Source organism: Solanum dulcamara, chromosome 12 (assembly GCF_947179165.1).
Source record: "Solanum dulcamara chromosome 12, daSolDulc1.2, whole genome shotgun sequence".
Lineage (NCBI taxonomy): Eukaryota > Viridiplantae > Streptophyta > Magnoliopsida > Solanales > Solanaceae > Solanum > Solanum dulcamara.
The window spans coordinates 25,025,083-25,037,381 of NC_077248.1; the positions used below are offsets into that span (position 1 = coordinate 25,025,083).

The following is a 12,299-nucleotide window of genomic DNA, read 5'->3' on the forward strand; positions in this document are numbered from 1 at the left end:
GATTATTATGTGTGTTGATTGTCATATTCTAAGAACCCCACGGTTCCACCCCTACATCACGATACCTCAAAACTAACAAAAATGAGAAGTTGGTTTGCTAGGTGGATTGTTTTTCTTCTCTGATTGTGGTTAACAGAAACTGTGCAACTGCTTGATTGGTGAGTTTACTACTGGAAATAAAAATTACTTTGTATAACATAAAAAGAACAGAAACCAAAATTCTAAAACTTCATGTCATAACTTCTCTAATAGGTCATTTACAAATTTTAATGTAATGGAGAAACTCTATGCAAATGTGATCCAGATTCTTTTCCAAGTCACTACTGTATGAGCTAAAAAGTGGTCCATTTTTCTACAGAAAGTTAGAATTGATCTTTAGTAGTTAGCACCTCCAAACATGTCAAAGGTTGTTTCTTTGAAACACGCACCAGCTTGCTAGTAGATGCTTGTGTGTGTAAGGCAGTGTTGTTCCAGCATTATACTAGGTTTTAGCTGCGTTCAAAAAGGACTTCGCATCACCAATTGGGACAAAGTCGTGGTTGATTTACTGACATTCAAGATTTACTTCTTCCTTTCTCTGGAACTCTCCGAACTTCCCAGTTGGAACAATCTAAAAATACATGTACATTGATTAGACATGGGACCTCAAAAACCATTATTTAAGATTTAGACGTGATAAGAGGCCAATGCACATTACTTGCCCATTGTCTGCAGTATCTGTCATGGCTGTCTTCAGCTTTTTGCTCCTCGAGTTTTCTTCCAAATCTTCATCCACAAAATTCTGACCCGATCCTTCTGAGAGTATATTTAAATTTCAGTATCAAAGAAACTAACAGAAGTATAATTCACATTAGCCATAAACATATCATTACCCTGGTTTTTTGCTGGAACCAGGAATCAATCATGAAGCAAATTCTTACATATATATATAAGAGCAACGACCCACACAGAAAAGAAAAACCTAAGAGAAGTATTTAAAGAAGATTACATCAGAAAAAGGAAGAAGGAAACCATACAATCAACACTGGATCCCAGATTACTGATATTTTCCACCTAAAGTGTAATCCAAGTGGAAATGGCAATATAACTGGGTATATGCAGAAAGTCTACTGCAGAATTTGGACAGTAACTGCACAATTCGAACAAATGTTGGTACACAAATATCCCATGCGGCTATGAGGATTCAGCTATGCATTAGTATCCCCTTTCTTTTCAAAGTTTATACAACAATCCTTTTTTCCTTCATTGAGCCATGTTTCCAAATAAATTTCCTCATCAGTTACTCATCAAATGCAATGATTCATATCTTTAAGCCCAAACCTTTCACAAGATTGAGAGGAATGTGGAGCCACTACTACAAGGTTCGAATTAAATCAACAATATGCAAATATCGAACGCAAATAGGTTCATTGTTAGTCCTTGCTCATATGAATTTCAAGACCTGACCAACTATAAGCAATTAATGCTCTAGAGCTTGCAAGAAACAACATTATCAGCAACATCCACTAAAATATGGAGAAACGGTACTAACGAAGCCAAAGCATCTGTGATGTGTTCATCTTTTCACTCTGGCACTGTTCCTCCAACTCTCTTAAGTAAGACATAGCAATTGAAAAGTTTACTTTAAACATAAATGGAACTAGTTTAGTGTGTTATCCTAAAGGAAAATGCCCCCTGCCATAGTCATCCTAACAAACTGCTTACCACAATGATAAATAACTTGCAAAACTAAAAACTGTAGAAGATGATTCAAGTACTCCACAATTTAAGTAGCTGCATGTTTGAACTCAACCATTCTTGACCACATGCAGACAATTTATATACTTATCAGAGGAACTGTATAGCACATGACTAATCAAGTTACCTTATATGAGCATACAAGGAACCAGTCTTAGATGTTATTGATCACTAAATGAATGCAAAACCACCCTAAACTATGCCTGTTGAGTGCTCATATATGCTTCAATTCCAGAAAAATCCCTGTGATACAGAATAAGCAAAAGTGGGAGAGAGGTACAACAAGAGAAAACTATTACCTCGTTTGGCATAAATGATGTACTAAAATAACTAAAACCTTCAACTCCTGAAGTAAGAAGAATATGCATATATTATGAAGTAGCTTACCAGCAATTCTGCTAACTGATTTTTGAAGTTCTGCAGGGATGGGAAGGGGCAGAGCCGATCTTTCTTCGAGTCCATGAAATGAAGTCCTCTTATCTCTTCTTTGCTTTTCCTCAGTATAGAGTCTAGAACATAATTGGAGATCTGTAACGTGATGGTACTCCTCACCCTGCCCAACCAACAGCTCAGGTTGGTTGCTCTCAATATTGATCTTCCAACATCCATCTTGCCACGCGGTGAACTGAAATAGAGAAAAGAAACTCTCAAGCAAGTTTTTTTTTGGGAGAGTTGTGGAGTGGGTGCGGGGGGGGGGGGGGGGGGGGGTTCTTCAAGTGATAGTATAACTTGTAGCTCCAGAAAACAGAGAATTCAAGTATCATTGGTTTTCTGACCTGCTTATTAGCTTTATCATTGTTGAACAGCTTTTTAGACAAATTTCTGGAACTCCTGTTCAGTTCCATACAACCAGCACGCAAGACCATTGATCTGTGCAACTGCTTAACAAATGATGTTTCAAGACAATCAAGAAATGTATTGTGCTTCTCATTTGTCCACTCCATGCACTCGTCCTGAAGTCAAAGTATGAAACATGCAAATCAATGAATTTTCTAAATTTTAACAGGTTAACGAAGAAAATCATGTCAGTTTCAATTTTTAGCTTTCTATCAGCTTTATTCCCACAGCTAATGATCACAATAACATTGGCGATTCCCCTGTAAGGGTGACAAGGGGATTAAAGAATGTAACCTTGACCTTCTTGAAGATCAAAGTGTCAAGTATCTCAAGTTATCTACTAAATTAATCCAATAATGATAGCGCTAGTTAAGAAAACTTCTAGGATATCATACCTAGCCACATCCAAAGGTGGATCCCGGATTTAAATTCGATGGGTTTAACCTAGAAATATTATCCAGGATTTAAATTCTATGGGCTCAACCTTAAAGATTTAGCATTTGAACCCATTATATTCTTAAAGTTATGGATTCATATCTACTATTTGTTGTAATATAAATAGATTTTTTACACATAACTTTATGTTTTGCATCAAAAGTACTGGGTTCAAATGAACTGACATAAAAGTGCAGGTATAAATAAATGAATTGGATTAATCCATGATAGGAATGCGAAAGAGAAGTGGCAAATGGAGGAGCTTTGACAAGTCAATTCAGATGCATGGACATGAGAGGATCAAGCACATAGAAATTACGAGAACACCAAACAACACAATGCATAGGGAAAAAGGGTAACTTATAGTTTAATGCCCCACAAGAAAATCTTACGTGCAGTAGAAAAGAATTCCTCATCTTTTTTTTATTTTATGTTTCTGATGACAAAGGAACCTGCAACCACTATCTTTTGGGTGCACACAGGTACCCCCGTTCATTTGCAATAACTAGCAAACTACACAAGGTAATTCAAAACTAAAAAATGATATATATACACTCGCACTAAATCAAGGTAACTCTATTTTTACCAAGTATGTCCAGTAGCATATGTATTAACTTTTTTTGAGAATGAAGTATTTCCACTTATACGTATTTGAGATCAAATGTGGAAACATTAAGACATTGCTCATTCTGTTAAATTGTACAGTCTCATCTAAAAGTAAAAACTTAGAGAACACACTTCTATTCTTGGGAAAAAGTGTCCAGCAACGGTTGAGTAAATAGGTTTTGTTTTTTTGATGAAGTAAATGCATTAAAAAGCATCAAGGAGATGCAAAGTTACAAAGAGTGTATTTGCAAGTAACAGAAGGACAAAAAGGAGTATTTACCTCAGTTCAGTTTCTATACAAAGTGTTAATCTAGAACCAGGGTGCTAACAAAGTCTAGAAAATGTACAGCACTAAGGACTGGGGTCAACTTTGACCAACAAAAAAGGTTAAGTAAGCATTTTAGCTTTAAGAGAGTTACTTGGAGTTGAGATGCCATCAAAACATCTCTTGTTCCTTTTTTGTCCACAAACACCAAAAGATAGTAGCAGGAATCATCAACCAGATTTTCTTGATGACCTTATCAACTTTCCATGAACTCCAACTCAAATGTGCCCGTCTCATGTTTTTTGGCACAACTCAACTCAGGCCAAAAATGGTGTGAAACATGTTCCAAACACTAGTAGCTACTGGACAGTGCAAAAACAAGTGATTAACAGATTCCAGATCCTTGTTACATAGGTAACACCTGTTAACCAGCAGAAGTCCTTTCCTTTCCTGTTAAGGTTGTCTAGTGTTAGACGAGCTTCATATAAGGCAAACCAGTTGAAGCATATGACCTTAATAGATTGTTTGGTCTTCCAAATCAGTTTCCTTGGCCAAGAATCCAGCACCTGATTTTGTTTGCAGATCTGCTTGTAACAGTCCTTCAGCAGACGATGCTTTCGCCTCCGTCTCTCATCACTGATATTATTAGTCGTATTCCTTCGATTTCTTGATATACGAGGGAAGAACGAGTGAGGATTCTTCGCTCATGCACTCACCAGAAGGAGGACCTAACTCTCTCTTGAAGTCAGAAAGAAGTATCTGAAAAGAGTCCAATGTGACATTTGTTGCCTCTGCAGCCTCGGTGCTTAATAATGGTTCTACTTTTTCTTTCTTATGGGAGGAATAGTGGTTCTCCTTCCTTTTCTCTACGATTCACTGTTAAAGAACATTTCACTTTCTTATGCTTCTCTCCTTCTCTTTCTTTCTAATAGTGGTAATTGAAACAAAGCTAACTACAGATAGTAATCTCCCCATCAACTAAGAAAATTTATTAGGTCAAATTTCACCCTTGTACTTGGAGTGATTCTGTTGCATGATTGATTAGGTGGGTTAGATATATGTCAACTTTTAATGTAGCAGCTGGAACCAAACATCCATATGTTGAAAAATGTACGTACACTGGGTATTCTAGAATTACTGAAAGCAAAAAAGAAGCACCATACCGATTGTTAGGGTATTGTTCAATTTTTAATAAGCTGAGTAGATGGTCATATTAGTCAGTCCTTAAACAGAAAGCAGCATATATATCTGCAAGAAACTTCCACCATAGAGTAGGTAGCTCTTTGCAGATATGTCAAAAATAGGATACAACGTGACTTACATCACCTCCTTAATAACTTGTACACCAAATCTTAGTAGAAACAAGTCAAATTAATCAAAGGAGACAATGCAACTAGATTTTCATGGAGAGACTAGGGAACCTAAGGTATTTGAGAGCGAGTGCATTTTTTGTAGGACTACTTTTTAAAAGTGTAAATCTAAACTTCTGGCTTTAAGACAAGGAAAACTTTGAAGTACTTCCTTCAGACTAAAGTATCCTAACCAATGCATTGTGCTTTCAGACAAACCATCTGTGTGACTGCAGCAAGTTATTTGACTGCATCTCCAGGAGTATGCATGAATATCCAAGAAGTGCATACAAACTTCTTGACAGATTTGTTTTGGACAACGAAGAAGGATGGTATCATTGTGGAATCAAGCTATAACGTGCTGGCAGGCAAGAGAAGTGAAAGACAGTGTCCATTGAAGATAATATGGAAGGTAGAGGTTCCTCCTAAAGGCTGGCAGCTATAACGTGCTGGCAGGCAGACGTTTCTTCTGTAAAGAAATCTCAGAATCTGTCAGCCAGATACTACTACTCTGCAGATTCATTTGGCAAATATGGTGTATGTTCTTGAACCTGTTTGGAGCTGTGTGGATAATGCCTAGGAATATAGTTTCTGCAAGCAAATCCTGGTAGGGACAAAGCATGGGAAGCAGCAAAAGAACCTGTGGAGAGTCATCCCCTATGTATATTTCAGACAGTCAGGTCAGAAGGAAATCGTAGGTGTTTCGAGGTTAAAGAAACATCCGTCTCTTTTGTAAAGTTTAAATGTCTACGGAATCTGCATTTCTGGTGCAAAAACCAGTTGTACATGAAAATGATCAACTGCTGGATTTCCCGGATTCCCTGCAAGTTTTGAAGGATTGAGGTCCAGCTCTTCTCTTAACTTTTTGAGGCACATTCTGGGTGCTATGACAATAAACTTTAACTTTTTCTAATCAGAAAAACTACTAGGCAATATTTAGTTAATATCGAACAATGGTTGTCATAACATTTAAGAAGACTGGGTTCTAAAGCGACAACGTAATAATAACATTCATTGACTAGTTATCAATGATTAACTACTACTAAGTAAAACAAATGAATCAGCAATTCAGCATAGATTAGTACCAATGAGAAAAGACCATTATGCCAGGTATGCCAAGTCTATTCTAAAGATACACAAGCTATTTTAAGCTAATTATGAAGTTATCAACAGCCAGCCTTCAATTGATTTGTTTGAATATCTGAAAACATAATAAAAATGTGAAAGTGACTCATGTACAACAGTGTTATCAAAGGCGAAAAGCGCAAAAAAGCTCTAAGGTCCATTGAGGCTTTAAGTGCAGAGCGCAAATAAAGTGTGGGCTTTAATGAAAAAAGGCACAAAGGGAGAAAAAGATACAAATATATATGTTTAGTCCAAGACCAATAATTATAAACATGAATGACAAATATATGACCAAAGAAATTTCAAAAAGGTATCATAAAGTCAAATATCAATTGTTTAGTGTCACTTCTTTAAAAGAGGCTCATTGGCAAGGAAAAGTTTACCTTAGAACCTTGATGACCACACTGAAGCGCACATAAAGCGAGGCAAAGCACTAAACCCGTTTTGAGCCTCGCTTCAGGGCTTAAGTGCGCTTAAAGCGTGGCTTTGACAACACTGATGTACAAGTAATGCACAATGGAGAACCCTCTCTTTCTTTTTTTTGAGTAGCGGAAACGACTAACCATGAAGGAAGACGAAGATCAAATTTCATTATTAATCCCCGACGTGCTATATTTTCAATTTGCTAATTTTACAGAGAAAACACTCCTGATCATATGATTAAACACCCACCTGTTTCATCTCAATAAAAAGGAAAGAGCGGGATAAAAAAGGAGAAGAATAACACACACAACTGCACTGTTACACATGATGGTTGATGTTTGTTCCAAATGCACTGCGGCTTCAGAGAGACAAAAGTTGTGTGAGCAAAAATTGCCTCTTCCTCAGATTTGAAGACAGAAAAATTGTATTAACTGCCTCTTCCTCAGATTTGAAGCAGAGCTTCGAGCAAGACACATACCACATATAGAATTATCAATACGATCTCTAAATTAGTGAGTGTTGAAGGGTAAATAGTCTTTACTGTGCAGTTAGTTGATTAACTTAAGTCAGTGAATATTTAAAAGTTAAGCTAGCTAGTTATTTGGTTAACAGGAGGTTGTAATGACTGTATATTAAAGGAACACAACGTGGTGTATTATTTTTTATTTTTGTATGAAGGCATTTCATCAAAAAGAAAAAAAAATCAATAAGATGAAATACAAAAATGTGTCAATTCTAATGATGGGAGCTACAAAAGTCCGAAAATTGGTCAGTACTAATTGAAGGAGCTAACTTAGTCAAGCAAAAAAGTTAAGAAAGTATTTAGCTTTGAGATAGTGATTTGGAGTTGAGATTCCATCAAAACATCCATGGTTCATCTGGGTACACACACACCAAAAAAAAAAACTGCAGGTGGTATATTTTCAGAAAACAGTCAATGAAGACAATTTCCAATTCTTGTTCCTCAAAAAAAAAGAGGACAATTTCCACTTCTTCAATTCACTCACATCTAACCTTCTCGAAGCCTTTCTACGTTTATCTCAGCTGGAATCTTTGAAATTACAATGGACTTGTTTGAAATTTATTCGTCCAATTATTCTACGCAGCAAATATCCTTGTTATATCCACTCTCAGTTTGCTCTGGCTATAATAGAACGTGGACTATGCAGACAGTCACCAGTGTAATGGTTCTCGTCAAGTAAAAATAAAATGGAACAAACAGATTGTTAAATCTTGGGAACTTAACATTTCAAGCATTTGAGATACTTGAGTTCATCGATATAACTACTTGATTTTCAGCACATTGTATTACATCAAAAAATCTTCAAAAATCAAAACTGAGAAAAATCTAAGTAAATACCTATCGAGTACATAAAGAATTGAAGATACACGAAATTTTATTAACTCATTTAGAAAAATCTAATCAAATATCCACCTGAGTACACAAAGATACACAATTTATCTAATCAATTATGTGACTTTAAGAAAATTGTGTTACAACTGCATCTCGGAATCATCAAAGTTGAAAAAGAAAATTCTAATCAAATACCTAAGTACAGAAAGACTGAAAGATACATCAAAATTTATCATGAGAAAAGTAAAAATAAATATAACTACCCATGGTTGCATTTCCACTCTGAAGCAAATCATCATTGACAACAACAACGACAACAACATACCCAGTGTAATCCCAAAAGTTGAGTTTGGGGAGGGTAGAGCGTATGCAGACCTTACTCTTTACCTTGGGAGGTAAAGAAGTTGTCTTTTTTTATGAATAATAAAGAGGTTATTTTCAATAGATTTTCAACTCAAACAGAACAAAAAGAGAGCATATCAAAGACATCAAAAAAAAAAACATAACTACAACAAAATAATACGATATCGAAGTGCAATAAAATAACAAACATCGAGGGACAAGATTTTCCTGAGTAATACTATGACTACTAGTGTGGAAAGATAAGTGAGACAACGCTCTACTACCTACTAACCTTCCAGCCTAATTCGTCTCCACCACAACCTCCTATATAATATCATGTCCTCGGTAAGTTGAAACTACGTAATGTCTTGTCTAATCACTTCTCCCTAATGCTTCTTCCGCCCACATCTACTTCTCCTGAAATCATCCATAGTCAACCTCTCACACCTCCACACAGGAATATCCATTGCTCGAACCATCTCAGTCTTGCTTACCTCATATTGTCTTCCACCGAGGCCGGTCCCACCTTATCTCGTATATCTTCATTCTTAATCCTATCATTCTTAGAACGGCCACACTTCCAACATAACATCCTCATCTTCGTAATTTTCATCTTCTGAACATGAAATTTCTTGACATGCCAATGCTCCGCCCCCATACAACACAGTAGGTCTAACCACCACGGTAGAACTTGCCTTTTATGTTTAAGTGGCTCCCTCTTCTCAGAGGAGACTCCATATGCAAGTCTCCAGCTCATCCACCCAACACCAACAGGATGTGTGATATTATTGTGAATCGCCCTGCGTCCTTGAATAATAAGCCCAAGATACTTGAAAGCAACTCATCATTGTAATTCTCAAATATAAGCAAATACCTTTCTGAACACATAAGGAAACACAAATCCGACGGAAAAAAAAAATCTAAGCAAATCCTATCTGAAATTATAGAGAGGAAAAAAAGGTGGAAAGAATATAAGATTACCGCGGTTACATTTCCACTCTGAAGCAACTCATCTTTGAAATTCTCAATTATCAGAGAAGACTCGCCAGAGTTCGATCGAGTCAACACGGCGAAGCAACTCTCCAACACCAGATTTTCCGACACCAGCGGCGAGTTACTCCGGCAGCTTTCCTCCATTTCCGATGTCCGTGAATATAAGATCTCAAACAAAAGAGAAAAAGAACCCTCTCTGGTCTCTGGGTCTGAAGTTGGGGGGCTTTACCTTGGGGTAGGGGCCCCACGATGTTCCTACGTGGCGACGCTTTTCCACGTGACAGTAACATTGAACGTCGTCACGTCAGCAGGATTGATAATATCTTGAGCCAATGATAGCCAGATATTTTGCAGGGACAGTTTTGGGTTTAGCGAGGAACTTTCTAGAAACGTGGCATCTGGATGGGTCCCTTTGCCCTTTAACACTTTTTACTAAACACTTGTGTTACACGTATGTATCACGTTAAGTAATAAATAAGTAATAAATGTTAATTATTGAAAACAATAACTAAGATTAAAATAAATACAATATTTATTTGAATTAATGATGAAATAATTATTATTACATAACTTATGAAGATACAAATATGATTAATTTCGTTAGCATTTGAATCTCACTTGACAATTTTTTACAAATAATGTTGTAGGTTTATGTTTTCTTTCGTTATTTTAATTGCATTACCACTATTAAATTTTATTATCATCATTGATAGTCCTTTTGGCTTAGGCGACTTCGCCCTTTAAATGACAAGGGGTGAGCCACTCCAAGCGGAAAACGACAATGAATCCTGAAGTTGGCCATGCTCATTCAAACCAGCCTCAAAAAGAGATCGAAAGGCCAAAGAGTCGTCTTTGAAGGCTACTATGCATCTTTATTCATAGTAGAGTGTAAGATAGTTTTGGGTATAGCAGGAATTGAACCTGCGACTATTAGATTAAAAGTCCAATGCTCTACCAACTAAGCTATACACCTAAAAAAAAGATATAGTAGTAAATAAGGATTGGTAGGAAAAAGAGGGGGGCAAGTGCAACATATATTTTTCCATGTAACATATCATATTGGAGTTTCATACTTATAATAAAAATGTATAATATATAAATATGTCATTTAACTTGATTTTATCTTGCATAAATGCCCTCCAACTTTGGAAGTGCACAAGAAGATACGTAAAATCGTATAAAGTTGATCAAGCAAATACACACTTTTTGAAGGTCTTAATCTTAATCATTCAGATCTCAATCATTAGATCTATTTGTTTTCAAGATCTGAATCTTAATTATTCATATCTTAATAATTAATAAGTGCTTTTGTTTTTCTTATTGTACAACCACTTAATGTGTTTGAATATATCTGAATGGTTAAGATCTATAACAAAAATCTTAATATAATTAAGATGTCTACTTAAGAATTTTTATAAAGATCATAATTCACTGTTATTCCATTTACTTTCACCCACAAACCACAACTATTAATTCAGCCACAACTACAACCACTGTCAATCATCCCCACCAACAATTCACAACAATCATCATCAGCCCAACTGCAACCATTATTACTGTCAATCACCAAAATCAATCGTCATCACCATTAGCCATGTATTATTTGCAAACACCAAAATCAAATTAAATATTAATTTTTTAATTCTCTTTAATTTAATTTGCGATTTAGTTTGATTTTTCACCAAATCAGAGTGAAAACACCTAATGGGAATTGATAAATGAGTGTGTTTTCTTATTCTTTATAGTTTGATTTTTATTCTTTTTTCCCGAATTTGTAAAGTGGGTAGAGACACAACCAACCAAAATTATGTGGAAAATCTTGGTTGGCTATCTCAACTTCATCAGCATATCGCCTCTTTTTGAAAAAGACATTGATGTGAGGTCAATAATTATTATTTATTTTATATTTAATATTTTTATTTATTTTTTTAAACATAAATTTTATGAATTATGCTAAATCGTGTATTTTATTTGTATAATTAATTTGACATAAAAATAAAGAAATTTAAAAATAAAACAAATTAAAAATAAACATTATAGAAAAAAATCAAAAATGGATTAAATTAAATATTATATTAATATGTATTCAATTGTCGGCTGCAAATCAATAAAGAGAGTGAATTGCAATATTACTTTGCCAACAATATTGAGAGGCTAGGAAACGCACGGACACGCGGAACCAAATTCCTTTCGGGTTTTAGTTTTCCAATTAATTTTGGACTCAATTATTTTATTTGAGATTTTTTTATATATTTATAAATATTTCATAAAATTAATTTTTAGGGAGAATTAACTTTTGACTTACGCTTCTTTTCTTTTTCTTCTTTTCTTAAGACATTAGTAGCTATTTTTCCCTATTCTAGGGCCGTACCTACAAGTGATGGTATAATATTATTTTGCTTTAGTTGAAAATGGGTTCTTGTATATGATTACTCCTATATTCTTGCTTTTACTATTTTAGTGTTTGATCACCATTAGAATATATTTTTTGTCTATCTGGAACTCGGAAGACGAATATGAGATAGAACAATAGAATATAGGAAACATGTTTGTTCTAGAATTGCCTAGGATAATTCGTGTATAGGATACCCGTGACACATACCTATAAACCATGATTGGTTACTAGAAAGGATGATAGGATTAATGCATCTTTGTTGGTTCATGTTTATCCTCGCTCAACGATGTAGTTAGGTTGTCAACAAAGGTAGGCAATTAGAGGTCGGAAGACCATGATTGAAATATCATCTCTGTAAATCAGTAATTTGATAACTTATTAAAAATCAAAATAAGAAATATTATACCTGAACTCATGTTACGCTGCAGCCCTAGGATT

The 12,299-nt window shown here is 35.3% G+C and overlaps 1 protein-coding gene and 1 non-coding gene across 3 annotated transcripts; both read right to left on the reverse strand.

Annotated features, from left to right (window-relative positions):
- Nucleotides 1–219: 219 nt before the first annotated feature.
- LOC129877751 (cold-regulated protein 28-like) lies at nucleotides 220–9,773 on the reverse strand. Of its 2 annotated transcripts, none has more exons than XM_055953280.1 (5): nucleotides 9,455–9,773; nucleotides 2,514–2,690; nucleotides 2,125–2,362; nucleotides 702–795; nucleotides 220–610 (listed from the first exon to the last, which is right to left on the reverse strand). In XM_055953280.1, the coding sequence occupies exons 1-5, from the start codon at nucleotides 9,608–9,610 to the stop codon at nucleotides 562–564; spliced, it is 714 nt and encodes a 237-aa protein (XP_055809255.1). In that variant the 5' UTR covers nucleotides 9,611–9,773; the 3' UTR covers nucleotides 220–561. The 2 variants fall into 2 exon arrangements, with proteins under 2 accessions (XP_055809255.1, XP_055809254.1); XM_055953279.1 differs by having other exon boundaries at nucleotides 698–795; nucleotides 9,455–9,772.
- A 593-nt stretch (nucleotides 9,774–10,366) lies between these two features.
- TRNAK-UUU (transfer RNA lysine (anticodon UUU)) lies at nucleotides 10,367–10,439 on the reverse strand. The gene has a single exon. It is a non-coding gene; the product is annotated as a tRNA-Lys (tRNA).
- Nucleotides 10,440–12,299: the final 1,860 nt, after the last annotated feature.